The sequence below is a fragment of the Chelmon rostratus genome, chromosome 8, assembly GCF_017976325.1.
Source record: "Chelmon rostratus isolate fCheRos1 chromosome 8, fCheRos1.pri, whole genome shotgun sequence".
NCBI classification, from domain to species: domain Eukaryota; kingdom Metazoa; phylum Chordata; class Actinopteri; order Chaetodontiformes; family Chaetodontidae; genus Chelmon; species Chelmon rostratus.
In genome coordinates this window covers 15564613-15591891 of record NC_055665.1, presented here as the reverse complement: position 1 = coordinate 15591891, position 27279 = coordinate 15564613, and the positions used below count along the sequence as shown (strand labels likewise).

At 41.4% G+C, this 27279-nt stretch overlaps 3 protein-coding genes across 4 annotated transcripts in view; all 3 read right to left on the bottom strand.

Moving 5' to 3' along the window:
* Nucleotides 1-284: 284 nt before the first annotated feature.
* On the bottom strand, nucleotides 285-6568 carry rpl18 (ribosomal protein L18). Its single transcript, XM_041942356.1, has 8 exons — nucleotides 6564-6568; nucleotides 5205-5307; nucleotides 4452-4538; nucleotides 4179-4286; nucleotides 3386-3484; nucleotides 3119-3242; nucleotides 1699-1768; nucleotides 285-409 (listed from the first exon to the last, which is right to left on the bottom strand). The coding sequence occupies exons 1-8, from the start codon at nucleotides 6566-6568 to the stop codon at nucleotides 334-336; spliced, it is 672 nt and encodes a 223-aa protein (XP_041798290.1). The 3' UTR covers nucleotides 285-333.
* Nucleotides 6569-6587: 19 nt separating this feature from the next.
* Nucleotides 6588-8535, bottom strand: si:ch211-120k19.1 (uncharacterized protein LOC563199 homolog). Its single transcript, XM_041943389.1, has 4 exons — nucleotides 8202-8535; nucleotides 7001-7071; nucleotides 6853-6882; nucleotides 6588-6707 (listed from the first exon to the last, which is right to left on the bottom strand). The coding sequence occupies exons 1-4, from the start codon at nucleotides 8533-8535 to the stop codon at nucleotides 6588-6590; spliced, it is 555 nt and encodes a 184-aa protein (XP_041799323.1).
* Nucleotides 8536-13357: 4822 nt separating this feature from the next.
* myh14 (myosin, heavy chain 14, non-muscle) overlaps nucleotides 13358-27279 on the bottom strand; it is a 31728-nt gene continuing 17806 nt past the window's right edge. Inside the window, exons 22-44 of one of the 2 annotated variants that reach the window (XM_041941847.1) lie at nucleotides 26982-27113; nucleotides 26673-26879; nucleotides 26338-26475; nucleotides 26092-26215; nucleotides 25155-25326; nucleotides 24837-25049; nucleotides 24517-24661; nucleotides 24214-24420; nucleotides 24002-24106; nucleotides 23384-23536; nucleotides 22872-23120; nucleotides 22658-22771; nucleotides 22470-22568; nucleotides 22171-22383; nucleotides 21909-22070; nucleotides 21691-21819; nucleotides 21498-21586; nucleotides 21287-21410; nucleotides 20979-21187; nucleotides 20287-20395; nucleotides 19550-19722; nucleotides 19338-19361; nucleotides 13358-18292 (exon numbers count right to left, since the gene is read on the bottom strand). In XM_041941847.1, the coding sequence (XP_041797781.1) occupies nucleotides 18103-18292; nucleotides 19338-19361; nucleotides 19550-19722; nucleotides 20287-20395; nucleotides 20979-21187; nucleotides 21287-21410; nucleotides 21498-21586; nucleotides 21691-21819; nucleotides 21909-22070; nucleotides 22171-22383; nucleotides 22470-22568; nucleotides 22658-22771; nucleotides 22872-23120; nucleotides 23384-23536; nucleotides 24002-24106; nucleotides 24214-24420; nucleotides 24517-24661; nucleotides 24837-25049; nucleotides 25155-25326; nucleotides 26092-26215; nucleotides 26338-26475; nucleotides 26673-26879; nucleotides 26982-27113 (3480 nt within the window). In that variant the 3' untranslated portion in view covers nucleotides 13358-18102. The remainder of the gene's footprint in view (nucleotides 18293-19337; nucleotides 19362-19549; nucleotides 19723-20286; nucleotides 20396-20978; nucleotides 21188-21286; nucleotides 21411-21497; nucleotides 21587-21690; nucleotides 21820-21908; nucleotides 22071-22170; nucleotides 22384-22469; nucleotides 22569-22657; nucleotides 22772-22871; nucleotides 23121-23383; nucleotides 23537-24001; nucleotides 24107-24213; nucleotides 24421-24516; nucleotides 24662-24836; nucleotides 25050-25154; nucleotides 25327-26091; nucleotides 26216-26337; nucleotides 26476-26672; nucleotides 26880-26981; nucleotides 27114-27279) is intronic. The other variant, XM_041941848.1, reaches the window with a different exon arrangement.

Here is a 27279-nt window from a genome sequence, read left to right as displayed (position 1 = left end):
ATAAGGAAAACATTGCAACACCCACCGACATTCTCCAATCATTGACAGACCATCACTTCCTGGCCAACTCATATCAATACTGATCAAAAGAGTCGTGTCATCAAAGTCACATTGTAACCCTCAGTGAGGACTGTAAATGGAAATTATCCCTGTCCTCTCCTCTGATGTTAACTAGCATTTCATCATCTGCTTAAAATAAGTTACCCCCATGAAAACGTCAGTGACAGAAATATCTGCAAATGTGTGTAAGCTGTCCAATAAAACACAAAAGACAACTCATTTCGTACAGTCGATCTTTTATTTGTATCAGATTGCATGGAAAACAAAGAGAGACTAGTTCTTGTAGCCACGGCTGGCTCTGCGACCACGAGCCCTCTCGAACTTCCTGCCCTTGGAACGGATGTAGGGCCTAGAGAACAGAAAGAATTTAGTGTAAGATGATTGCATCACATACATTCATATAGTGCAACTATACATCTAATGTATATACTTAGAGGTTAGCTTTATTAATTTTCTCCAAATCAACACTGCTTTAAAAATGACCACCTGATACTCATTACTAAAACTTCATCACACAACAATTTTCCCTGGAGTGCAAACCACTCATTCATTCAGTGCGTGTTCTGACAGGCATTGTAACTCACTCTTACACGGCTAGACCTTAATGGCAATGGGGTTCTTGTGTTAAAAACTCGAGATTTCCTTTGCTATGGAGTAATGTAGATTTTGACTGAAACTATTCAGAGCAAGGTGTTTGGATCATCTTGTGTAATCTTGACTTTCATATGGAAAGAGGTGTGGTTATGGAGTTTTATTTTTACTATTTACTTTTGAGCATCACAGCTCTGAAGAACATATACACATGTACATCATATGGATTAAGACAGACTTTTACACAAGACATTTTAACATGTAACAGTGAGAAAAGCACAGGTTGAAATTATAAAATAGCTTTTTTAGCTGGTGCTAGTATTGTGCGTAGTGGCTCACTCACAGCACACAGAATCGTCATTCAGATGTCATCATTAACATTATTAATAACACCACTGTTTTTCCTACTAAAACAAATCAGCGTGTCTGCTGTGAGATGACCCATTATATGCTAATAAATCTACCTACATCTTCAAACCACACCCATCTATGTATGGAAGCCATCCAACTAGGAAAAATACATCTATAAAGATGAATTTCTTGTTTGTTTTGGTCAACTGCCAGAGTTTAACAACATCCTGGCAACAGGTTGTTTCCCCAACAATTGTACAAACAGGACCACGGTCCTGGTACACTCGAATACAATGCATTAGGTTACAACCCAAGATGGAAAATTAACTTGAAAAAATGCTGCAAATTACCATATTGACCAGAATATAAGACAACACTGATAACTACACTTTTACTTTCTTCAACTAGGGAGACAGAAAAGGGAACCAGAGAGAGAGGAGAAAAAGTTCAAGAAATGGAAAGAAAAATGAGAAAATGGAGGAAGACAAACAATGCACAATAAAGTGTGTGTGTGACAGAAAAACTACAGTCTCTTCATGCTGAATGTGAAACTGTGTAATTTTAAGATAACCCCACTTTTTCCAAGTGTAATTTCTAAAGGAAATGAACTGCTTTATATTCTGGTCAATTTGGTAGCCTGGGATTAGATTGATTGAAATACTGGTAAAATATAATTTCACACAACTGTGCACATACTTGGTATGGCTGTGAGGAGTTCCAGGGGCTTTTCCAAAGTGCCTGTACACCTCCCTGCCTTTACGGGGTCCTGGAGAACAAATGTTACAGATTAAAAGCAGTTCTAAATGTTTATTCATTATCTCAAAACAACATTTCTGGCAGAAAGTATTCCAACTCCCGTTCTTTTGTTAAATTTTATATTATATATATAAACTTGTACTGCAATTCAGACCATGTAATTTTTTAAGTAATAGCTGAAAGTGAAGAGAGATACTTCGATTTCTCTTCGGAATGCCTTTTTATTTACTCGTCTCTTTTTGAATTTGTGGCACTATTAATTGGAATCTAGCACCACTTCTTTGTATTTGGCCTCATGAAAGAACCATATGGATGTGCAGATCTTCAGACTGCAGACTTGAAGAACATAACTGAAGCACTGTACTGATAAGTTGACAAACACAAAGGTCTGACATGGCACATAAGACATCCGCTCTAATGCAATGAACAATATAGGGGATTAATTAATGTAACAAAAAGAGAGGGCTATCATAACATTTAGATGTATACTAACATTCCACTATTTTTTGAATATGACAATATTCAGAATTTGATTCAGGTCTCTTCAACTCTGGACATGTGCACAGCGCAACCAGAACATGCGTCTCAATTGAGGTTTTTAACCGCAGTTTGCAACACAGCCTCTCGCCTGTTTACAGTCAGCTCTGTCTTGCCTAGCCAACATTTTGGAAAGATGGGGTAGAGATTCATGCACAAAAGAAAAGGCCACACTTCTGGTTGTAAGAAGAAATACACCTACATTTAAACATTTGATACTAAGAAACAGATTTCTGCTGTGCAAATATCACAACACCGACCTTTTCAAGAAGGTGGTTAACAAGTGAAAGAGGGAGGCTGTGTACATTAATCAGAGTATGTACAGCTGCATGTTAACAGGAATATCAGTGGAATACTTATTTTCATTACCCATGCCAACAGTTTGGCAGAAATATTGTATTTTTAGGAATAATGGCTAAAACCAAAATATTTTGCACCTGTAAACAGTCACTGAGACATGTAGGTCCCTTTAGCCGAACAAATTTACATGATTAGTGGTCAACCAATACAAACACAGTAGGTTCCACAAAGCGTATACATGATAAGAGAACTTTGAATATCTGGTGATCAATCGCCAACAATCAGGCCAGAACGCAGATTAAAAACCTGCTTTCCCAACTCAAGCACTATTTTTTATGCTTTTTTTTGCTTTTTTTTACGGCATTAAAACAGAGCAAGTTCCCTCATAAATGCATAAATCTACTCCACCAATAACTGGTGTGGAGGCTAAGGTACTGCCGCACCAGTAGAACAATGACTACTTACATTATGTAGTCCCACTGAATCAGTTTATAATTTGAATTTAATCTACATGTTAAATTACCTGACAGCAGCACTGTGCCATGTCCCTTTGGAGAAGCCAAAGCCAGCTGGTCAAAGGTCATCACCTGACCACCTGCCTTCAGGATCCTGCGGCGGGCACCGTCAGTTACTCTCAGAGCGCAGATCTGTGGGAGAACAAACAGAACATGAGGACTATCTCAGAGACAGCCAATAGCATTACAGTGTTGAGGGAAGATTCTTGATGGACATAATTATGTATTTATGGAAGGGGGAAAAAAACAGGTGAATTTTAAAAAGGAGGGGTTACCTTGAGCTTGGGGATCTCCTGAATCCTGACATCATCAGTGACTGTTCCAACAACAACAGCGGTTCTGTTCTCACGGCCAGGCATCTTCATCTTACGGATCTGGTCGCAATGGAAACAAGTGAGAAATTCAGCAAGCATAATCACGTCTGCACCACTGACAACATGGGTCACACATCACATTGGGACTTCTAATCTTTTCTGGTATTACAATTTCACAAATTTACACTTGTTAACCCAATCCCAAATACATCACAAAATTCAGGGCCACTGAAAAGCAGAACAGGTCCCATGGAAACTACTAGAGGTGCACCAAATCCAATGTTTTCACTACAAAAACCTCAACCATCAAGATATATACTGATAGCAGTTATTGATCTGCAGTTATCTCCCACAATTTTTAATTCTGTACAAATCACTGCACAGAATTAATTTGATCATTTTTATGTAAGGACACAGGTCAGGGATGCTGTGGCTCTAAAAACCCAAGTGAAAACACAGGGAATTTTACTCACTGACAATAAAATATATATTTGATGTGAATTGGTCACAATAGATCTAGTCTGATCTAGTGGATCAAATAGGTGAAACCCTAAAAACATCAGTCAAACCAAATCTCACAAGTGATCAATCGATGCTGACAATAATGTATACTTGCACTTGGTCAGAAATGCATTCTAGTCGCAAAAAACTATATGCAATATATTACAACTGGCTCAAACTGTAAACATATCTAACAAGAACGAAAAGACTGATTCACTAGTGGTAGACAGGACGAGAGACAGTTGAGACGTACCAGACGGGAGATGGAGATGGGAGGCCTGTTGGTTCTGCTCATGAAGAGCCTCCTCAGGACGACCTTGTTGAAGGGAGCATTGCAGCGGCGGGCCAGGAACCTGTACAACTGTAAGAACCCAGCAGGATGGTTAGGAACATTATGCACGATGAGACTTTAGTGGAAAAGACAAATCATCACCTCAGAATTTAATGGACCAAGATGAGAGAGATCATTACTACAAATGGCAATATTATCCAAACGTGTAAAGCATAATGTGTGAATGTACATTACCTTGACCAGGAGCCTCAGATAGATATCCTGGCTCTTTGGTTCTTTCCTGTGCACCTTACGGTCCTTGTTATGCCTGATGTCAACTCCCTTGAAAAGTAAACAGAAATTCATCAATACAATAAAATTAATAGAGTAATTCTGGAAGTGTAATATTAAGGACTTTGTGTTACAGAAATTATTCATTACTTCCAGGGTCCATTGCTCATCGTATACTTTCCAATGTATCACTGCCAAACTACAATTAACACAACGTTGAACTATGAGCAGAATTAAAATAGCTAATAAAATTGTTAGATTCCTTTAGCTAACTTGACAAGCAGCTCTATATACAACTATAGTATGTTACAGGCCGGTTCACACGTTGACACTCTACAGCTAACTGCTATCACGAGCAACACAGCTAACAAGCCAAAATAATGCTTTTGCGTTTCACATTTACAAACAAACGACAACTTCGAGGTAATAAAAATCATGGTTTAAACATAACTTTCCGCGTTCTGAATCATTTTCAACGCTCGTTTCTAATCACTTCAAGGCGTTAAGCGGCTGCCTGAACGGCACTAGTTCGGTATCAAAGAGGTCAAGCTAGTATGATGTACATGGTCAAATAACAGCAAATCATGAAAGGACTTTAACGTAAATGATGTTTACAACCAGCAATAGTTGCCATCAAATATGTGGGATGCTTTAATTCACAGGATTATCGTGGATAGTCTGGCGATAGTATTATAAATTTTTACTAGCAGCACCTACCATCTTGGACTCAGAGCGAAAAGGGAAAAGGAAGAGCGGAGGTCTCGCGATAAACAGTGCACAGAAATTTCGGGTCTCTGATTGGTTACAGAGCGTGCGCTTCCTGCAAACCAAACTCGAACTGATGATCTAGATGCTGCCTCCAGTGGTAGAGCCGGCGAAAGGGCGGCGTGTGTCCTAGTAGTTAGTGATTTAAAAGGTAATTTTGATGTATTTTATGAAATATTAACTTAAATATTGTTTATAAAATTTGAGTCCTAGTGGTATGACTGAAAAAGTGATTTATTCATATTAATGTTCTTTTTTTGAATCTGGATATGAAACCTGTGCCTGTTTCGCCTATTAAAATCACTGTTTATGTCGCCATGCATAAAAGCCAACTCGGTTGTGCGTGAATGACCTTAAAGCTCTACAGAGTGACAGCGCATGCAGTGTAAGGCTTTCTCCATGTCCTCTTCACACGTCAGCGAGTGTTGAACTTTTACGACGGTAGGCTGATTAATTGTAAGGGAACGGTCAGACATCTGATCTCATAAACATCAGGTCAACATCATTTGATCTATGTCATATGAATTTTTATGCTATTTGTTGAAAGCTGGTGGTGTGAAAATATTGCTCTCAAGTTCTTCAGCCACAGAGCTGCATCCTCTTCCCTTTTCACAAACCCATGGCTGTAAAACCGTTTATTTAGCAGCTCTTTATTCAAAGATAGAGTGGATGTATTCTCACCTTTATGTTACGTGTGCCATAAATGCTTGTTTGTTTGGTTGGAGATTGAGCTATGGCATTTCTTTAAAATAAAGAGTCCAACATAAATATAAATGTAGATTTTCTAACAAAGAATTAACAGTGTAGTTCATAATAAATGCAGATTGCTCTTGCCATGGCTGTCAGAAAAATATATTAAATATGTTCAGGATGTAAATGAGAAAATGGGTTATTTCATGAGTATGTCTGAATCCTGATAAAATGTTCAAAATGCAACAACAACAAAAAATAACTTTTTTTTAACTTTTATTGGTTAAAAAATATATGGAAACATCAACAAATTATTCCAGAAAATCATGGACTGAAACAGTGTGGCAGTTAAATAAGGATTTAACAGCTCTGTGTTCTCAGAGTAAAAGCTACACCAACATAAGTATCATCAATATTGAATTCAGACACTGTTGCATCATAATTTACTAATAATAATAATTAACATTTGCATATCTTATTTAGGAATCGTCCCTTGTTTCCTCAGTAATCTTAAGACTGCACAACTGAATTCTGCCCCGAAATAAGCACATAATGCTTTACACATAATGCCAAGTAATACTTTCAAAATTAAAATCACAGTCATTCAGTTCAAAAACTTGCATCATGGAATCGAGGATCTCAAGTTTATTCGAGTTTGTCTTCACGCTGCTGTCTGAGGTGACACAGGTAGATTGTGAAAGCCAGTGCGATACCTCCCAGAAACACTGTCCGTGCCACAGGGGGGACCAGGGCAAAGTTCACGGCCTGAAGTGGTGGAGGAGATGGAAAAAAAATAGAAATGGTACTCTACATCTGTCTATACCCAGTACTGTACATAATGTACATGTCTGTGAATCTGTGTGCACAGACAGAAACTGACCAATAATTGATCAATACAAGAATATCTCACCTGCATTGTTGACCAAAATACCACTCCAGTCTAAAGAGAGGAACAGAAGATAGAGTTCCAGTAAATAGATAAAACAGGGTGACGTATTACATGACATTTTATAATAATAGAATAGTCTAATAAAGGCAATCTTTTACTGTAAGTGTACCTTATAAGATGTCCAGAATTTCTGTCTCCAGTCTTCAAGCGGGTCAGCTTTGTTTTCAAGTAAACTTAAACCTAAAAGGTGTTAAAATTTTTATTGATTCTTTGTTAGATCCATCATTAAAACGTGTATTTTATGGACAAACACATTTCAGCAGCAACAGAGTGCTTTCCAAATTTTTTAAAAAAATATTGTCAAACGTGTAAAAATGCATCGCTTTATTTTCTGGGTGCATCATTTCTGAATAATTTCTATAAAATTTCAGCAGAACATGCACAAATGAGAAATTTGTCCACTTGCAAACAGTATGTGGAGTTTACAACAATAAATGAACAATGGGTGAATATTTACTTGGATTTAAATGGAGCATTTCTTCATTATACAGTTACACACACATATTACACTAGCTGGCTCTTTTAATTGCGTTTTTTTTTTTTGGGGGGGGGGGTCAAGTAAAATAAAGGGGATGAATAAAGTGAGAGATGCTGCATTAAAAAATATTCAGTTTGATTAGTGGCTTGTCAAGTACTCATTAGGACTCTTTCTCTGCTTTTGGATGAGACAAATGCAAGTTGGTCAGCTTTACAAAATTAGAGACTGGAATATTTTAATCCTAAAAGTTAGCCACCCTACAAGCCATGTTAATAATCAGTGACACCTACATACCAGTCGCACCAAAGGACAAAAAAAGAGCAAAGCATTCATAATTTGCTGTTTTCTAAAAATGTTGTGGGACAAGTGACGAGAATACTAATGAACTCTTTTTGTTGTTACACTCTTCACTGCATTGTCAAAAAAAAAAGAGAGATGTCTTTGTAACTGCTGCATTCTAGACATTTTCTGCTGGAGTGAACAAAGCTGACTGATTACAGTCCGCCATGTTTTTCAGAACTGAACATACTTGTGCAGTGGATGAATTTAGACATCTATCTTTGATTTGAGCCACGTCAGAGTCTATCTTTGTGAAACTGGCCCCATATTACACAGTTAATTCCAGGAAACTTCCAAGGAAATATAAGGAAATTACAAACCTATAAAGTACATAAGTGCAGAATAGAGAAGAAAGAAAATGAAACACAAAAACTGGAATTATTGGGGAAATAAAATGTAAGAAAGTAACAACAGCACAGACATTAGCTTGTCTAAATTAGAATATAAGACCCACATAAGACAAGGATCACAACAGGCTTTGTAACACACTTACCAATATAAAAGGCACTGATGGTGAGAGGAGCTGCAATCAGCTGATCCACCACAACTTTCCCTGTGACTGCCTTCACTCCGCCTCCCGGCAGCATCCTCTCCAGCCCTCTGAGCCAGTGGTAGTTGAAGTTGGCATGGAAACAGAAGCCGACAGTCGCCACTCGAGCCGTCTGACACCAATCGATGCCAGCTGGACCCTCCAACGTGGATCCTGCAGTGTGTTTCCCTCCCAGCACACTCTGCTGTATGAGGTCAGCAGAGGCAAACAGCGCTGTGTATCCCAGGACGTTGCTGATGTACGGATGAGCCTTGAACAGAGCCCAGGCCCGGTGCATGGTGATGAATCTGAGAAATCAGAGAGAGGATTAAAGATGAACTCATGCTTTACAGTATAACATTTTTTTAACTGAGGATGGCTTTCAAAAAAAAATATATCATGATTGATGATGACCAAAATCACAATAGTGTTCTAGATGTCATATTGAAAATACTGTCAACCACTCTATTGTAAGTTATGGCTTTTTTTCCCAAGAAGTAGTCCAACCTACCTTTAAGTGTAGCTCTTCTCACCCTCTCCTTAAATTCACAAAGCCAAAGAGACACAGACTCTTTCCTGATTGGTTCTGTTGAACAAGGAGGAGCTGAGATGAATCCACTAGTGAGCGAGGTCTCCTTCTCACCGGGTCAAAGTTCTGCCACCGCTGCAGAGAATGTGCGATAAAACCTTTATCAGCCTGCTGGAGAGGAATCTGAGAAAACACCACATGTGAGGAGCGATAAAGAGCTGAGTAAGGAAGGAATAATCTGCACCGCCGACCACTGCTCCATTAGCAGTGTAGCTGAGCCCACTGTACACACACTGTGATTTTTTCTACCTCTTACACCTTGAGTAACTTGTAAAACAGTTAATGTCCCTTACCACAGATTTTTCTCATCCTGTGAAGAGTTGAAGCTGTGACCACAGCAGGAAGCTAACTGTGCAGCTCTCCGCTCAGTTTGTGGCACATGTGCTGTCACTATAAATAGATGCCACTCCTGAAGCAATGCTTCCTAAAGTAAATAAGATGGCTTTCCATTCCATGACAGTGAAGACAGAAGACAGGTTGAGTCATAGCATTAAAGAGGCAATATAACAATATAAAGATATTCTGGAACAATGTAATGCAGGTATAGAAGACCCTGTGAGATATGCCATTACAAAAGACTGTGCTGTCATATATTTATAGGGAAAACTGAGGAGGCAATACAAGAGAAAAACAGATACCTGCTTATAGCCACCGGGAACCTGAAAGACGTTGCTCTAAAGCTGGACATGTAATTTCTCATAATAAACAGGTCTTTACAAGAAAAATGGTATTGATATTGTCCTTATATTGTTCAAAAATGTGTTCAGTTGAAAAGGTGATCCATCTTTTTAACCTATTTTTGACCAAATTGGGAAAAGTAGATCATTTAGTCCTAATTAGATGCCAAACAAGTAACTTAACTGTTTAATATTGATAAACAGGAATGAGACTGTACATGTGTGTCTCATGGCATATTTTGTTGTATGTCAGTAATGTCACATTTCTGAATATGAGAACCAAACAAAAATGGTGGCACTGAAAATTAGAAAGCCCTGGAAAAGAGTCCATATCTCAATTTAATGCTGGATGAGGCAAGAAAAGAAAAGTCAGACACAACTGAAAGTCAGGATGAGGACGTTTTAAATATCCACCCCCCAGGGTCAAAGAAGTAAAAATAAAAGATTCACAAAAATCTAGATGGACTTTATTTTTCCTTTTTTACCTTTGTGAAAAGGGCAGCCTCTATTTACCCACCTGCTGCCATAGATATGTAAAAATCTGTACTTGGAATTGCAAAGGTCAATTAAAGCCACTAGCAACCATCTTAGCTCTTCCCTCTGAGAATGTGATAATTAGGGCCAGAGTTTAAACGGATCAATTAAGGGCTTGTTAACTGCCTCAACTGGTGCGTTTGTGTCTCCCAGTATTTAACAAGCTGCCTTTAGTGTGGCACACAAAGGAGACGTGTGCCCACACCTCCACGAGCGGTTGACTTCTCAGATAATTGCCTCTTTCTTTTCAGAGTCTCTCATCGTGTCTCATTTCCTCTCCCACTATCACTTAATCGAGTTAGATTCCATTCATACTGTTTGTGTGTGTGTGTGTGTGTGTGTGTGTGTGTGGGGGGGGGGGGGGGGGGGTTTTTACATTTGCATTGAACGCTTGTGTCACTTCACTTAATTTGCTGCACATAGGCCCACAAAACATCCACAGACATACACGAACAATTAATTTACCACACCTCCCTCTCTGAAGCAGCCTGCCTCCGTCAAGCTGAGTCCTCAGTGCATTTGTAGGCAGACACAGAGGACACAGCAGCCCGTGGAGGAACAAGGTAATATACATTTTCTCTATTGAGCTGAGCAGCATGGAACAAGACTACAACAAACTGATAGTGTGTTTATCAATTCTCTACTGTAGAGTGGCAATATCACAATGTGAAAATACTCTATTACATGGAAACGTTCTGAATTCAAAGTGTTTTGTATTAGCAGTAGAATGTGCTTAACATAACATGAAGTTGGCGTCATGGTGAATTTTATGTTGCAGCTGGTTAAAGCCAAATTTGCCCTCATATACTGTAGTCAGATTGTAGATTGTGTGGATTAACCTGTATAAACTCTGCACAGGTTTTTTAGTATAACAACGTCAGCTGGAGTGAAATCAGCAACTACAGCTGTGATTTAAATGCAAATTAGCACAATATTAAAGTATAAAGTAACATAATAAAGTATCATAAAATGGAAATAGTCAAGTAGAAGTACCTCAGAACTGTAGTTAAGTACAGGACCTCTACAATGACATGACAGCCACCAAGATTTCATTTCTTTCTTTCCCCTCATCCCTCTCTCTTTCAGCCATGCGACCATCCATCTCTGTGAGTCTTGAGCCCGGGCTGGAGCGAGGGGTCCCGTGGGGTCGGGACCTGTACACCTTTGTGACTTCAGCGGCGGGTCACATGATGAGGACCCTTCAGAAACCCCGGAAGAACCGACCGTCCAAACGGCAGGTCAACCACCGGCGCTTCCTGCACAACATGATTCAGAGGTGTGTTGGAGCGTCAGAAAAGCACTCATGTCAGCACATGTTTCAAAAAGTGACACAAACTACAAATTCTGTCATACAACGTGATGTTTATTTTTTCTGCTCTTTCAAAAATGTTTACTGTTTCGTGTTTCTTGTTTGCCTCTAAAAACACTTAAAGAATAATATCTGAGAATGTAGAATCACTCTTGGCTACTGATCACAACTCTTGTCATGATGGGTCACAGCTGATGTTGCTTCATTTTATAGGAAAAATTTTTGGAAATGCGCTTTTTCGCTTGGACGATTAGATTAGCTGAAAATATCCATACCACTGTCATGTCTGTAGCTATGATAGTTATGAAGATACAGCCATTAGCAGTTAGCTTAGCTTACCCTGGCTCTGTTGATTAATTCAATATTCAATCCCTCTCCTTGTCTCTATTCCAACAGAAAGTTTGCAGACATAGAAGCGGCAAACCACCGCCTGGCTTCTGCTCTTTATTTTAAAGAGGATGAGAAAAGCCCGTCGTCTGTGCCACCACAGAAGCCACAGACACCTGACCAGTCAGGCAGCCCCTCCCAAGGTGGTTGTCTGCAAGATCCAGACAAATGCACTGTTCACACAGGTGCAGACGGCATCTCCGGTGACGTTTCTGTCGGCTCACACAAGTCTGATATCATTGAAAAGAAGTTGACAGACTCGGCACATCTTTGGAAACGGCATCCCAAGTCACAGCCGGCCTCCTGTACCACTGCAAAGACCAACCAGAGCAAAGCGGGGCAGACAAAAGAGGGTAGAAATCACAAACTGGTTGAATTCATACCTATGGACTGTCACCACGGGGCAGAGCTCTTTCATACTGAGTGTTACAACGAGCAAAGTTCGCTGTGGTCAGCCAACAACCTCTCAGAAGACTCTCTAACAACTCAACAGGAGCCCGGTTTCATCCAGTGCTGCCAAAACGTGGACATGTCCCCTGTCTTCTCTCCAGGGCTCTCTCCGTTGTCCCTTGACTCTTGCGACTTCTCAATCCAAATGCTCACAGACATCTCAGCCTGCACACAGACCCGGAAGAACATGGCTGATGTTTCAGAGAGTCCGTGGACGGAGATCCTGGATCTTTTCAGCGTCGGCAATAAGGACTTAGCAGGCTGCATGGACGTGGAGGCCTATTTTGAAAGTATCTGTGCATGCCAAGGTGATGTTGGGCGGGAAGTCGGTGCTGACGATGATGGATTTGTACATCGGTCAGATAGTGTCACAGAGAGAATCTGCAGCAACACATCTGAGGTGGAGGATCTACGCCTAGAGCCAGATGAGTATGAATATGGATACAGTTTTCATGGAGATCAGGGACTGACCATAAACCACTTCCAGAGCGTGCTGAGACAAAATGAAAATGCTGCAGAGGCACACTTTAACAGTTTCAAGGCATCCCAAGGTGCCAACATCATCCAAAACCAGCTCCCCACGTTGATCAGATACCACTGCGACGCCTCAGGGCTGCAGACGTACCAGCAGCCTCAGGAAGAGAGTCCCTGCATGCTGGCAGACAACCAACTCTTTACACCATTTGAGGGTGTAGCTCAATCATTCTCTGTCCCACCTCATGATGCCGAGCACCGTCCCATACCTACACCACCACATGAGGACGACTGGCTGTTCACTGATATCTTAAAGGACAGGAAGTCACCTGACTGCTAGGAACATGCAGTGTGTCTTCTTATTGAGGTTTGTTACTTACGTGAATAAAGTCATGAACAGTGACGCGGCAGTGGAAAGGGTTTGCACTGCGGCTGCCTCGTCGAGAGGGTTAAAGGGAAGTATAACATGGCTTTTGGAATTTGCCCTAATTTGAATGTTTGAATGTCTCAGTTTGAATGTGGTTAGAAATCTGTTGTTTGAGCTTTTCAGGATGTGCACTGCCTTTAAAAAAACTCTGCTTGAATCTCATCCAACTTATTTGTAAATACTGTGAAATTCAGTAAAGGAATCAAGCAACTGGGACAACATTACAACATTGTACCTTTATTATATATATGTCACAAAGTTAACAGATTCTTTAATTTCTCAGTAAAAAAAATCTCGTGTTTTTCTCTGTTTGATTTTACACCCAAATCTTGTCTTTTCTTTACGGCCTGTCCGGCTTTCAGACTCCCTCAGTAGCAGCTCTTATTTAAAGGGAGGTGCACTGGAGAGATGCTTATATAAGTATACATGTAAAAAGCGACAGCATCAGTTGCAAGTTGAGTAGAAAACATGTCTGTTACAAGTGACTGCTAACTAATTTCCAGTGATTGTTCTCTAATAAACTAAACGTCTTCACTTGTCTTATTGTGTTTTCAAGCTGCAAAAAGAATTTCCATTTTTGAAATATCGAACTTGAACTGATTTGTATTTACGATCAATTTACTTTGCTTGAGATTCAAGCAAATACAAGCGTCTCCTTTTCGGTTCAAACACACCTGACTGCCAGGAAATAATAATAATATAGTAACTCATGTTCAGTACATTCTCAGTCTAAATTTGATTTGCCCTCTTTTCACACCAAACCTCTTCTGTGAGTATGTTGAAGCTTTTAACTGTTACTTGAGCTTGAGTCGGACTCTGTGTGTTGATTGCAGTGGTAAGTAAGAAATCTTCATGTTTAAAGTGGTGACAAATATTCAGAATGCCAATAAAGGATAAATGCGGTTCCAGTGTTAACTCCTGTTACTTAAGTAAAAGTGGCAATACTGCCAAATAAAAATACCCTGTTACAAGTAAAAGTCCTGCACTGAAAATGTAACTTAATTAAAAGTACACAAGTGTTAGCTGCAAAAATATACTTAAAGAATCAAGTAAAAGTACTCATACTGCAAAATAAAATGGCTTCTGTGATTATTTTTCTTATTATCAGTAGCACTTGACAGTTGTAGCTGGTTGATGAGGAGCTCGTTTTAACCACTTTTTTTTTTACTGTTTTGTAATTCAATCTACAAAAATGTGTCATATTTTCTACACTGATGACCACTGATTGATCAATACTCAAGTAAAGTACAAGTACCTCTAATCTGTACTACAGTACTTGAGTAAAAGTGCTTAGTTGCTTTCCACCACTGATAAGCATGTATTCTGCCCAGGTTGTGATCTCAAAGAAACACACAGAAACACAAAGATCAAAACCAACGACATATATTAAAGTTAACCCCAATCAGATGTTTTATAATTACAGCATCATTAACAAAAAAAAAAGGCTGAAACAATAAAACACATTTATCCAAAATGTTTCAGGTTCCACAGTAGCCATAAACAAACATAGAGAGAAAAATAACACCTCAGAGAAGCACCGGCCTCGTCTCTTGCTACAGATGAACAGAACTCATCTGTTCTCAGACCAGCAGATGATTCCACGAGCCTTCAGATTTTGGTCTATCAAGGCGTGAACAAAGTCGCCACGTTTAGACGCTGATGTGACATTCTGAGACTACGATCTAAGTGAAAAGTTCAGAGCAACGTGATGACACGTGATGTCCGCTCATTTGGCTTAATGCTATGTCGGCCTCTTTGAGATAAATTACGACCTGACGAAGCAGACATAATGTACCAACAGTGTCTGGCTGTGTTTATCTCCACTGGTCGTGTGTAAAGTGCAGCATTTACACAACATCTTAAAAAACAAAGCGTCAAACAAAACCCTTTGCATATTGCTAAAATGAAAGAATACAGAAAATAAAAAATAAACCCCTTTAATAGGGCTTTAAATATATGTTGTCAGTAGTGAAACTCTTTCTCAACCCAACTGGTTTGATCTTATTCAAATGTCACTAACTGTGAGTCATGGCGAACCTGGCATGGCAAAAAAAAAAGCTCAACATGTCATGTTCATGCGTGCCCTACACGCTTATTGTCATGTTCTGTCAGTGCAGATGTTAGCTTTGCATTGCCGTTTCATTTAAATATACACCTGTTAACTTAAAACAAAAGGACGAGGAGGGAGCAGTAATGATGACCTGGATTACCGTCAACCACTGAAGTGGTCCTGTGCGTAACCGACGGTAAACAGCAACATCGTCACTGATCATTTGTCATATATATATATATATATCTAAAACCAGAATAAAAACAAACATTCAGAGGAATTCCAGAAACATTTGTGATTTCAGCGACACAATCTTTACCTTCCTTTAGTTCCAATTGGAAAGTTAAAGCGCCAGTGACATTCTAATTTAAAGGAAAAGTTCTACATTTTAGGCTCATTTGCTCTTTTTTTGAGAGTTAAACAAGAATTCGAAAACAGTTTCACATCTGTAAAGGAAATATGAAGTTGCAGCCAGAAGACCTTCAGCTTTGCACAAAGTCTCCAAACAGGGATCAACAGCTAGTCTGGCTCTGCTTGTAGGTAACACAACCCACCTATCAGTGCCTCTAAAGATCATCAGCTCACATGTTTTATCCCCTTTGTTTTTTTTTCGGGTTTTGTGGGGAGTTATTTACCAGGCTAGACCTTGGCTGGGTGCAGTGACTTCCTGGAGTCTCTGCTTACTGCGCCTGACCAACAAATAGTCCAACAAATACATACAGTCTCACATATTAGTTGGTGAGCTTTAGAGATGCTGCAAGGTGTATTATAGGTGTAAAGCTGAGGTACCCAGCTGCTGGCTGTATCTTTATATTTATCGTGGTATCGATCTTCTCATCTAACTCTCTACACAAAAGTGAATAAGTGTATTTCCCAAACTGTTAAATTATATAGCATTGCTATATGTATGCATGTGAAAAACTAGACATCACATTAGCTTCCTGGAAATTCTTAAAGCTATGACAGGCAAACAGGTGCTGAAGAGGGTCAAGTTAACAATAAATAAAACATGCTGAGGAAAACAGAGATGTCTCACCTAAAGAAAAACATCTTTAAAAACCAGGTTTGACAAAAGCTTTGTCTGTCTCACAGCAGGGTCATCAGGCTGCTTGTGTCTGGTTGACACCACACACGAAAGTCACTGCGAGTTGACGGCCAGGGTAAAAAAAAAAAATCTATGTTTTGTTCTACGTGCTGTTTGCTTCATAAAAATTCATTCCTCAGTGCCTCCATTGTCATTTTTTGTCTAATACTACTAATATCTGAAAATGCTTTGAGTCTCGTGCTCAGTTATTCTACAATCTTCTACACAGGAACTGTGGAGAGTTTATTCCACTAAGAATGACTCCTGTAGAGTCACTGGGTGATAGTAGAATAGCTATCCAGCCTCTACTCCTGTCCTCTACTCTATTCTACTGCTACTCTACATTTACTACAATTTTAAGTCCCTTTTTCTCATCCATACGCCCACCATTTGGTTAAACACAAAAAAGCTTTGCTTGAGCAATAATTTACATAGTTGCTGAGTAAAAATCAAGATTACAATGTACAAGATGCCTGTCAAAATAAAATGTGATGTGTTTATCAGTCTAAAAACAGAAAAGAAAGACTAACTGTCACCATTTTATTCTGCTTTGGATAAAAAGATCAATTAATACCGCTCTCTGCAGGTTGTTTCCAGTTATGTTGCCTTATACACTCAAAACAGTTAACCACCGGAAAGGTCTTCAATGCAAATTCATCTCTGAGACGTGATGCTGCGATGCTGACTGAAACCAAGAAGTCTGAATCATCAGGGCCAACAGGAGCACAAATAATCAGACTAACATGCCTCCCTGACAAGACGGAGTCATACAGAAAACAACCAGCGATCAATAACTTAAGTTCACATTGGATATAAATTATAGAAATTCAAATTTCTGAAGCAATATGTTAAAACTTTAGTTAAAGAAACTATCTAATAACTAATACCTACTGCTCTGTCTAACAACATACTGTTTCTAATCTACAGAAAAAGGATTTCTCACCTAATACAACTGTAATGCAGCTATACTGCATACAGGCTGCTTTTCATGGCCAGTTGTTTGTGTGTCTACAATTTTAACAAATTATATGAAAAAGAGATCAATATGTAATAGAACTAATGCTTCCCTTTTTCTGATCAAGCATCCCCAATAAAAGTTTCATTAAATATTGGTTATTAATTGCCGCTTCTCTTTTGTTAACGCACCAGAAATCCTTTACTTTAATCTTTCTGTTTGCTAGATTATTCCAAGTTTCTCATTTTTTAAAACTGACACATGAAAATGTCATTTGCATTTAACACGCAGTTGCAGAGAAGATGAATTCTCTGCTGCGTGTCTCTTCTTAGCTACTTTATGTAAAGGTATATAGATTGTCTTAACACCCTCCAGAAGTATTTTCACGCTCCAGCAGCCCTTTGTGAAACCAGATTGTAAATCCTCATCAAAGGGTGAAACATGGCTTAGTTTTAAAATACCTCCTAATGTAAAAGACATACAGACCATAATGTTTTCTGCGCTCTAATCACTGTACAGCATCATGAAATCAGTTGATAATAATTCATTTTCCCATTGGAACTCTGGAAGAAGTAGTGTAGTTTCTCAGAAGTGCATTACAGAGGTGTAATGTAGAAATTTCCAGCCTTTGTTATGTTGTTTTTTTATGACACAGTTTGTTACAAAATAAAAATCAATTGCAGTTGCCTCTTTGTAAAATCTCATTTTTACACTGTTTCTGTTTTTCAGTGAGGTCGTTTTATCGTTATAGCGCCTGATGTTTGCATCCTACATACTTTGTGTACCTTTATAAACTACAGTGTTATGTGCTGTGTGCGTGTCGCTCCTTCACCCCTGAGTAGTCGAGGCTGTGAGAGGCAGATGTGTTTGTGTGAGAGTGTGTGTGTGTGTGTGTGAACATCATGTGTGTAACTGAGTCTATGTGTGCGTCACTCTGTGTTGTTGACGCTGTAGGGCGGCGGAGGGTCCAGGCTGTGTTCAGAGGAGGGAGTCGGGGTCCCTGGGAGTCCAGAGGAGGGTGTCGGCGAGGCAGGGGGCTCCTCCGAATCAGAGTTCTCCAACGACAGGTCGTCGACCAGCGCCCTGCGTCCACGCATCGCCAGGGGCAACGGAGCACGCCTGGACGAGAAAGAGAGAGAGTTATAGTATGACCAGCTATAACCAACTGAGTGCAGTTTAAGGCAAAGATTTCTCCAGAAAACTAGCGCATCATCCCAAATATAGGAAAACCCTCCCCCCTTTCCCAATACCTGATTTTGGAAAAAATACTTTTTCAAGATAGAAATAATTTTTTAGAATTTATAAGCTAGTCCCCAAGATACCATTAGTCCACCTAACAGAGTCCTCATCCTTGAAGCCTTTTCTCTTCCATTAATGCAGAATGTGAACTGAACATTTGTTTATCAGTCACATACTTGCACACAGTCAGAATGTTTTTGGCTCAGATTGCTCCTCATCATGACACTGCATGGCACCTGAAATTCTTAGTGTTGTAGTGGTATGTTAAACTGGACTTCCTTACCACTTTTACGGCTGACTAACTCTAAAAGACATGCTCCACGTGGACTTGAAGAAACTCACTCAAAAGTATATGTCTGGTAACATACACCCCATAATGCAACACTGTGTAGGAGCCAGAGTTACAAATTCAAAAAGAATATCTGCTGTTGTGTGTATGTGAACGTCTAGTCCTTGAATAACACAACAGACGTAATTTTCATGAAAAAAAAAGCAATTTTGTCTTGTATTCAGCTCAATAGGGCTGCTTGTCATTTCACAATCAATTCATCTATTGATTGGAATTAATTGATTACCTAAAAATTAAAACAAAGTGTGGAGTCCAAATTGATGCCTTTAAATTGATTTTGTTTGTCCAACCAGCATTTTAAAACCCAAAGATTCTCCATTTACAAAGATATAAAACAAAAAACAGCACATTTTTTTGTATTTACTTGATAAGTTACTTAAATGATTAATCAACAAGCAATTAATGGATGCTGATTCATTTTCCGTGCTATTTGTTGTTAGGAGAACAACAGAATAACAGTGGAACCACAGAGTTTAAAAATTATTATTAAATTGTCTAAATGACACATTTACCCTTCCACACACAGACACAAACACACAGAAAAATAATAAACATACGACACACACTGTGACCTACTTATCTGCTCTCCATTCAGGGATGCTGAGTGTTGACGGAGACACATGGACAGTTTGTCAGTGTTAGATGGACACAAACGGATGCAACAAAAGAGCAAAGCAAAACAAATCATATCAAGTTAATGGGTGAGTTCAAAACAAACCAAACAATAAATGATGATTGTACAAACAGAAAAAACACACACACACACTCACACACACAGAGACGGTTACCTGAGCTGGCTGCGTAGAGAGGTGATCTCTCGCGTCATGCTCTGACCGCTGTCTGTGAGCTCCTCCAGCTCCCGCTGCAGCTTCCTCTTCTGAGCGTTGGCGCGAGAGTTCTCCTCCTCCACCTCCTCCAGCTGCCGCTTCAGCTGCTTCAGGCGGACCATCGACTTGTCCAGCTGGACGAGGAGGGAGGAGGGAGGAGGGGAGAAGGGGAGAGAGGAGGGGAGCGATGGAGGGGGAGAGGAGGAGAAGGACAGAGCGTGTTGCAGAGGTCGGGACAAGACGCACGAGATGGAAGGAAAGAGGGGAACAAGAGAGAAGAGAAGGGGACGGATATGTAGAAAGAGAGATTAGTCTGGGAGCAGGAGGACTGATAGGGATCAGGAGTCAGATTAAAACTGGCAGATAATCACTGATGATGTTTTGGGAGGAGAGTCAGTGTCTCAGCTGTGGTTGAGAGATTTATTTTTCGGAGTGGAATGCGCTCTACCTTCCCAATGAACACACAGATGTCGAGACGGGATTAGGATTAGGCTGGATTGAGTCGGATAAATCACTCATTTTAGGATGATTTTTCAACACTCTTTGCTCTTTGCGGGGCAACAAGGTAACAATTAGAGCAGCGAGCTTAGCTGACCTGAACCCCATTAAATGATTATTCAATGTTCTGTCCCTGGCTATACTGGTCTGTGTATCTACTTGTGGTTCACCTTATCTGATAAAATTGTTCATTTTCTTACCTGCTCTCTGTACTGGTCTGCGTGTCGTCTCTCATCCTCCGCCTGCATCATCACCTCCTTCAGTTTCTTCTCTGTCTTTCGCACCAGTTTATTGGCAATGGCTCGTTCCCTGAGAGATTAAAAAAAGTCCATTAAAAGCTACCTGTTGCACCAAGCAATTCAAGGTGAAACATTACCTTCTAATTGTGTTTTATGATATATTATTCTGAATGACGCTTTAGCTGTTTTTCCATCTCTGGACTTTCTCTGTTGTTTGGAATGTATACGTTGCACTGTATGAATTTATGGTGTCTTGTAATCCCCATACAGGCTAGGCATAGTGTATGGCCTTATATGCATGACACAACAATAAAAATGTTCATTCATTGTTATTATTATTATCTTCATGGCGTGGTTTGTGAAAAACCAAAAGGAGGAAAGAAAGAAACAGGTTGTGATGGACAAGAATTGGCCTTAATTACTATTAATTATCATGGTATTATATTTTAAATTTTTGTGTCTACATAACATGACACATTTTTATTTTTATTTTATCCGTTTGTATTTGTGGAATTATTGCATGATGTAAATAATACAATTCACTTAACTGAGAAAGTTTAAAATATTGTAAACTTAACATTTTTGTCAACGAATTCATGTTCAAAAAACGAACACACGTATTATCTGTACTAATGCGGGTGTGTTTCTCTCACTGTCTCTCCTGCTCCAGCTGCTCCTCCATCGACTCTATCTTGGCCTCCAGGGCGGCGACGCTGAGCCTGTGTTTGCCCCTCACTGCTCCCTCCATCTCCCCCAGTCGGGTCTTCAGCTCCTTGTTCTGCCTCTCCAGCTGCTCTCGAGCCGCCTCTGCCTTCTGGGCCAGAGTCCTCTCTCCCTGCAGCTGCACGGTCAGAGTCTCCACCTGCGCCACCAGCAGAGCAGCAACCACGATGTCAGTTTACGTGTGTGTCTGTGAACGCGGAGGCAAATGTAGGTGTGTGTGCATGTGCATCTACCGCACCTGTAGAGCAGTCTTCCTCTGTCTCTCCGCCAGCAGTTCAGAGTTACTCTGCTCCTCCTCCAGCTCCTCCTCCAGCTGACTGACTCGTGCCTCTAACCTCCTCTTCTCTTCACACAGTGCCGTCCTGGACAAACATACAATGTGAGTAATGGTCCACATACAGTGCCAACAACACATTAACACAGTATACCTGCAGTACAGGGATACTAACTTTCCAGAACTGCTGTTGACCATCTCATCAGCCATCTCATCTCTCTCCTGCTGAGCCTGTCTCCTCTGCCTCTCTGACACAGAAAGCTCCTACACAGATAAACATATACAGGCGTGGGTTAAAAGTCACATAATACTATTTTAAAAACCTTATATCTTAATATTTCTGCTGGGTTTCACTTGATTACACGCACCTCAGTGAACTGCAGGACTTCTGCTTCCAGTGTTTGGATCTTCTTTTCGCTGTCTTTAAACTGAGTGATCACCTCATCCCGAGCCAACTTGGTCTCATCTAGCTCGCGCAGAACTTCCTTCATTTGACCCTGTGACAAAATGTGGGTGGTTTTTAAACGCAGGCCATTGACAAGTACAGAAAATCAAAGTTTATGTGTGGGAATATTTCTTGTCTTACCTGCAGCCTCCGCAACTGCTTCACAGCCTCCTCTTTTCCACGTGTTGACGTCTCCACCTGGGCCTCGGCTTCCTGTAGTTCTGCTTCCAGCTGCTTCTTTGAAGACATGGCCTGAGACCGCTGACTCCGCTCCTCCTCCAGCTGGATCTCCAGCTCCCTCACCTGGCATAGGAAGGAGAATAGGAGAAACATTGTGAGTGATTTGGAGACAGAGGAACAGTGACAACACCTTCTATGATCTCCTCTATTATCCTCTCTCTACCTGTTTGCTGAGCGCCCTCCTCTTCTCCTCTCCCTTCTCCTCGCTGGTACTTATCTCCCTCTCAAACTGAGCCTTGAGAGCCTGCAGGGTGACCTCCAGCCGCAGCCTCGAGTTCTCCGCCTCCGACAGCTCCTCCTCCAGCTCCTGCGTCTGAACTCGCAGGTTCTGGGCTTCTGTTTCTAAGTTCCTGCGGGTCCGCTCCAGCTCGTGGACCTAACGAAAGAGCAAATACGAGACGCTGATTCACTGAGGACTGAGACAGAGATATAGCTAAGGAGCCTCGGGAGGAAGATTCTTACGTTCTTGCCAACATCGTCCTGCTGGTTTACAAGCTGTTCCATTTCCAGACGGAGCTGCTTGTTGACCCTCTCTAGCTCTTCCCTCTGGTCCTGGGCCTCCTACACACAGACACAGACATGAAGATTAATCACCACAGTCACAGATACACAATGTGCATTCTTGTATTATCTGCTCTTGGTTAGTTTACCTGCAAGGCTCGGGAAAGTGCCAGATATCTCGTCTCCTTTTCTCGGCTGTCTGCTTCTGCTCTGTCCCTTTCCTCCGCCAACCGAGCGCTCACTGCCTTCTCCTCTGCCAGACACTGAGGGGTGAAGGAGACAAACGTAAGAGGTCAGGGGAAGACATTTCAGGAGTATTTACTCAGATTCTTGAGCATGGAAGCAAAGCGTCGATGCTCTGACCTGGTCAAACTTCTTCTGCCTCTTCTCCAGGGCTGTGCAGTTCTGCCTCTCTCTCTGCAGGGCAAGCGTCATGTCCTCTATCTCCTCCCTCAGTCGCTCCCTCTGCCTCTCCACTCTCTCCTTCTCCTCCTCCTTCTGTCGCTCCCTCTGGATGGCACTGTCCAGCTCTCTCTGGAGTTTCCTGCGCGTCTCCTCTCCAGCTTCCACCGCAGTGTTCACCTCTTCTGACTGCTTACGAAGCTCTGCCAGCTGCAGAGGTGGAGCAGAGAGAGGTTTATATATGTCATAGATATGTGGAAATATGAGAAACTGAAATGTGATATTTATATGTGTGCATCAACTGTTTTGTACTGCGTTTTTGTGTTTTGGATTGTATGTGATGTGTAATTTTGATCTTTTATTGCTGTGGACCATGATCTGGAAGAACATACAGTAAATCTTTAAACATCTATGTCAAAGAAATGAAGCAGTAGGTCCAGAGTTCAACAAAGTCCGCGTGGTGTCTGATTTACCTGCTGGGTATGAGTCTGGATCTGCCGGGTCAACTCTTTGGCCCTCTCCTCCTCCTCCTCGAGTCTTTCCATGAGTCCATTCTTCTCCTCCTCCAGTGCTCGCACCCTCGAGCCCAGAGCCATCTTTTGACGAGTTTCATCCTGCAGCAATTCCTGAGAGAGAAGAAGAGAAAAGAGCGTCAACCAAGGCCTGGTGACAGTTTGGCTGAATCAGAGTGTCAGTCAGAATGAGTCCACTATTGTTGCAGACAACTTTGCTGAGGGCTGTCCAAACCCACAATTCATCCTGCCCACACGGGGCCTCAAGCAGATTTTCTGCAGACTTATACAGCCTTGCAGTCTCGCAAACTCCACGTGATGCCGGTTAACCCGTCACAGTGTGTATGACTGAAGTCTGCAAGGGCTCAGTCTGTAAGTCCAGAGGGTGGATGTATGGATTCATCCTCTGTGCATGTGTGGGTGTTTTTGAGTCAGCAGCCATTTTTTGTTTTCTTCAATTCAAGTGGAGGAACACTGTTTTAAAAACTATTGCTGTTCTCTGAGCCACCAGAGAAAATGCTGCGGCTGTAAAGTCCAACAGTACGTCTGACCCCACCCTGGCGTGTTTCACTTTCTTACCTTTGCATCATTCAGCTGGCTCTCCAGGCTGCTGACCTCTTTCGAGAGCCGAAGAGATTTGGTGTCAGAGGAGGACAAATTATTGGAGATAGACTCAATCTCACACTGTAAAGAGAGACAGGGGATGAAAGTAAATTTATCATTCATTCATTCATCACTATAGGATCGCTGTATAAGGCTGTATAAGGCCGTGCGTGTGTATCTGTTTGTACCTGCAGCTTGTGCACTCGCTCCTCCCTCTCCTCCCGCTCTCTGTCAGCCTGAGCCAGTCGGGCGCTGAGCTCCTGCAGCTGACCCTCAGCCCTCTTGCGGCCTCTCTCGCTCTCCATGCGGCCCGCTTGGAGGCTCTTGAGCTCGGAGGTCAAATTCTGCCTCTCTTCCTCCAGCACTGCCTTGGCCTTCTCCAGGGACTGACGTGCCTGTAAGTGAACATCGAGAGACATGATGACGCATGATGAGTGACGGTGAATGTTTACATGTGCATGTGTTTTCGAGTGCGTGTGTGTTCCTCTTACTCTCTTGCTATTGTCCAGCTGTTCCTGGAGGCTGTCTATGGCAGCGCTGTGTTTGACTCTGAGTTCCGAAAGCTGGGTTTCGTGGCGGCGAGTCTCCTCTTCAACACACCGCTGGAGGTCATTTAACTCCGCCTCCCGACGAGACCTGTGAAGTCAGAAGAGGAAGGAGGTCAAAGAGGCGTTAAAAATATTGGACAATAATTTTCTAAAATTAATTGCGCCTTTTAATCTGCTGATTTGACAACAGAAACATGAAAAGTGAGCTTTTGAATTCAATTCAAAGCTTAAATTCTATGATGATTTATTTTCGCATCATTTACCTTAGCTCCTGCTGGGCAGCGGTGGTGTCCAGAGTGTCCTCCAGCTCAGTTCTCAAAGCTTCCAGCTCCTCGCCCAGGTCTCGCCTCTGTTTCTCCGCCCTTTCCCTCATCCCTCGTTCATTCTCCACTTCCTCCTTCAGCTCAGACACCTGGGACATGGCCTCCCTCAGCCCCCGCTGAGCTTCTGCGCGACGTGCTCCTTCTTCCTCCAAACTGACAGAAACAGAGAAAGACAGATGAATTAAGCAAGGGGTGCGAATTTAAGACAAGCCTTTATTTGTGTCACTGTGTTTGTCGTAATGACATCCTGCCTCTCACCGGCCCTGCAGCGTGGTGATTTCCTTTTCTCTCTGAGCCAGACTGCCCCTCAGCTCTGCGGTCATCACACCCAGGTCTGACAGCTGCTCCTGGGCCTCCACCGTCTCGCCCTCCAGCCTCCTCCTCCACTTCTCCTGCTCCAAGCGACCCTGTTCCTCACGCTTCAGGCGCTCTGCACACAACCACAGAAGTGACAGGTTACAGCTCACAGCATTCCAACAGTGAAAATATGGAGAAAAAGTTGAATAACCAGTCAGCTACAGATGAATTAATTCCTCAGAAACCAGCTGAGCTGTAGATCAGTAGAGCTAAAATAATTAGCTGATTAATTGACAGTCAATTGACAACAAGTTTGATAACATTTAAGTCTTTTTTAAGGAAGAATGCCCCAAAAAATAACTTCTCAGATGTGAATATTAGCTACTTTTCCCAGTTTTCTATTAAAGTAAACTAAACATCTTTGTATTGTTGACTGCTGATCAGACAAAACGTGACATTAGAATATGTTAACTTGGGCTTCAAGAAGTAATTAGGGGCATTTTTTTATATTTACTATTTTCTGACATTCAGACACTGACTAACCAAGTATTAAAGAAAACTCACTGATAATGATAATAATTGTTGATTGGAAAACTCATTGATTACAGTTCTCCCATGATGGAATAATAAGATTTAATCAGGGGTTTTCTTTGTGTTAATTACTGTACACAGAAAAAATTTAAGCAATATCATGTGAATGACAACGTTGTGATGCTGTTTTGCATAATACTGAGATTGTATTTTTCCCCGAGTTTTCACTCATTTTCAGGGGAAAAATAGGTATATTATATACAGTTGTGAAAAGTTGCTTGAACTGCCACAAATAATAATAAAAAGAGCTCCTGGAAAATGTAGTAACACTTGTAGGTTGCCTGTTGAATGACATTAGAACAGTTACCCTCTAGGTCAGCAATGACAGCTTCCTGTTTGTTCTTGAGTTTGTTCAGACTTTTGGTTTTCTCCTCTTCCTCAGTGAGCTGATCAGTCACCTCACTCAGACGTTCCTCAAACTGTTTCTTCTCCTGTTAAAAAAACATGTTAAAAAGTTTTCCATTTGACATAAAAGATACATAAATAAATATTGTGTGTATGTTGTTTGGGTTCTTGTTATAATAGAATAAAAAAGTATTAATATGATGCCCACCTTGCTAAGTCGGTCTCTCTGCTCCACTGCGTTCAACAGGTCGGTTTCCAGACTCTTCACTTTAGTCTCCAAGGTGACCTTCTCCAGCAGGAGGCGCTGTCGGGCACTTTCCTCCTCCTCTAACTGCTCCTCCAAATCCTGATAAGGAGAAAAGATTTAAGTAACATGCAGGGAAAGGAGAGACAGACATAATTAAGCTTCAATTTTTCAAGTAACGTTACAGATTTTCTTCTGTTTTTATGGAACAGCAAAGGCAGAACTGCAGAAAGACTGATGAGTCAGTCAGTTTTTGTTTCTGTTTACATATTTCTGGAGAGCTCACTTGTATCATATACCTGTATATTCTGCTGCATCCTCTTCTTCTCATTGGTCAGCTGCACACCTCTCTCCTCCTCTTCCTCCAGTCGACTCTCCAGCTCGCCCAGCACTTCCTCCAGCTCCTGTTTCCGACTGGCTAACCTGGCCCTCATCTCCTCTGCCTCCGCAAACAGCTCTGCCTCCGCCTGCAGCTGGTCTGCCAGCACTGCCTTCTCCTCCAACAGCTAGAACAAGACAAAAGACAGGAGGAAGAGGAGTGATGAGTGACGCAGTGATTCATACCAGAGGGGTAGACAGGGGGCTGAACAAGGAGGAGGTTTGTTTACCTGAGCATGTTTCCTGTCCAGCTCTGTGTAGTCCTTCTCCACTCGGGTGAGATTGTCCTTGGCCTTCTGGAGCTGGGCTTCCCTAACCTGGATCTCCTCCTCTTGCCGGGTCACCTGCAACAGGGGCTTCACCTGGTTGGCACAGAAAAAGTGTCAGAGGTGAAGAATGTCCCCATTCCTCCATCCCCTATGATTTTATTTCCTGCATCAGGTACATTTCTTTCTTTCCCTTGTCAAGGGGTTTATTTATGTTGGTTTATTGTGAGCTGGGATGTTAGCTGTTACCCTTTCTGCACCA

Excerpts from the sequence above, each read along its gene's own strand:
- rpl18 (XM_041942356.1), bottom strand. Across the intron at positions 3,485-4,178 it reads CCATCTCCATCTCCCGTCTG|ATCCGTAAGATGAAGATGCC; the intron begins GTACGTCTCAAC and ends CATTGCGACCAG. Across the intron at positions 410-1,698 it reads ACTCCTCACAGCCATACCAA|GCCCTACATCCGTTCCAAGG; the intron begins GTATGTGCACAG and ends TCTGTTCTCTAG.
- si:ch211-120k19.1 (XM_041943389.1), bottom strand. The coding sequence starts at position 8,535 with ATGCACCGGGCCTGGGCTCTGTTCAAGGCTCATCCGTACATCAGCAAC. Across the intron at positions 7,072-8,201 it reads CATCAGTGCCTTTTATATTG|GTTTAAGTTTACTTGAAAAC; the intron begins GTAAGTGTGTTA and ends AACACCTTTTAG. Across the intron at positions 6,883-7,000 it reads AATTCTGGACATCTTATAAG|ACTGGAGTGGTATTTTGGTC; the intron begins GTACACTTACAG and ends TCCTCTCTTTAG.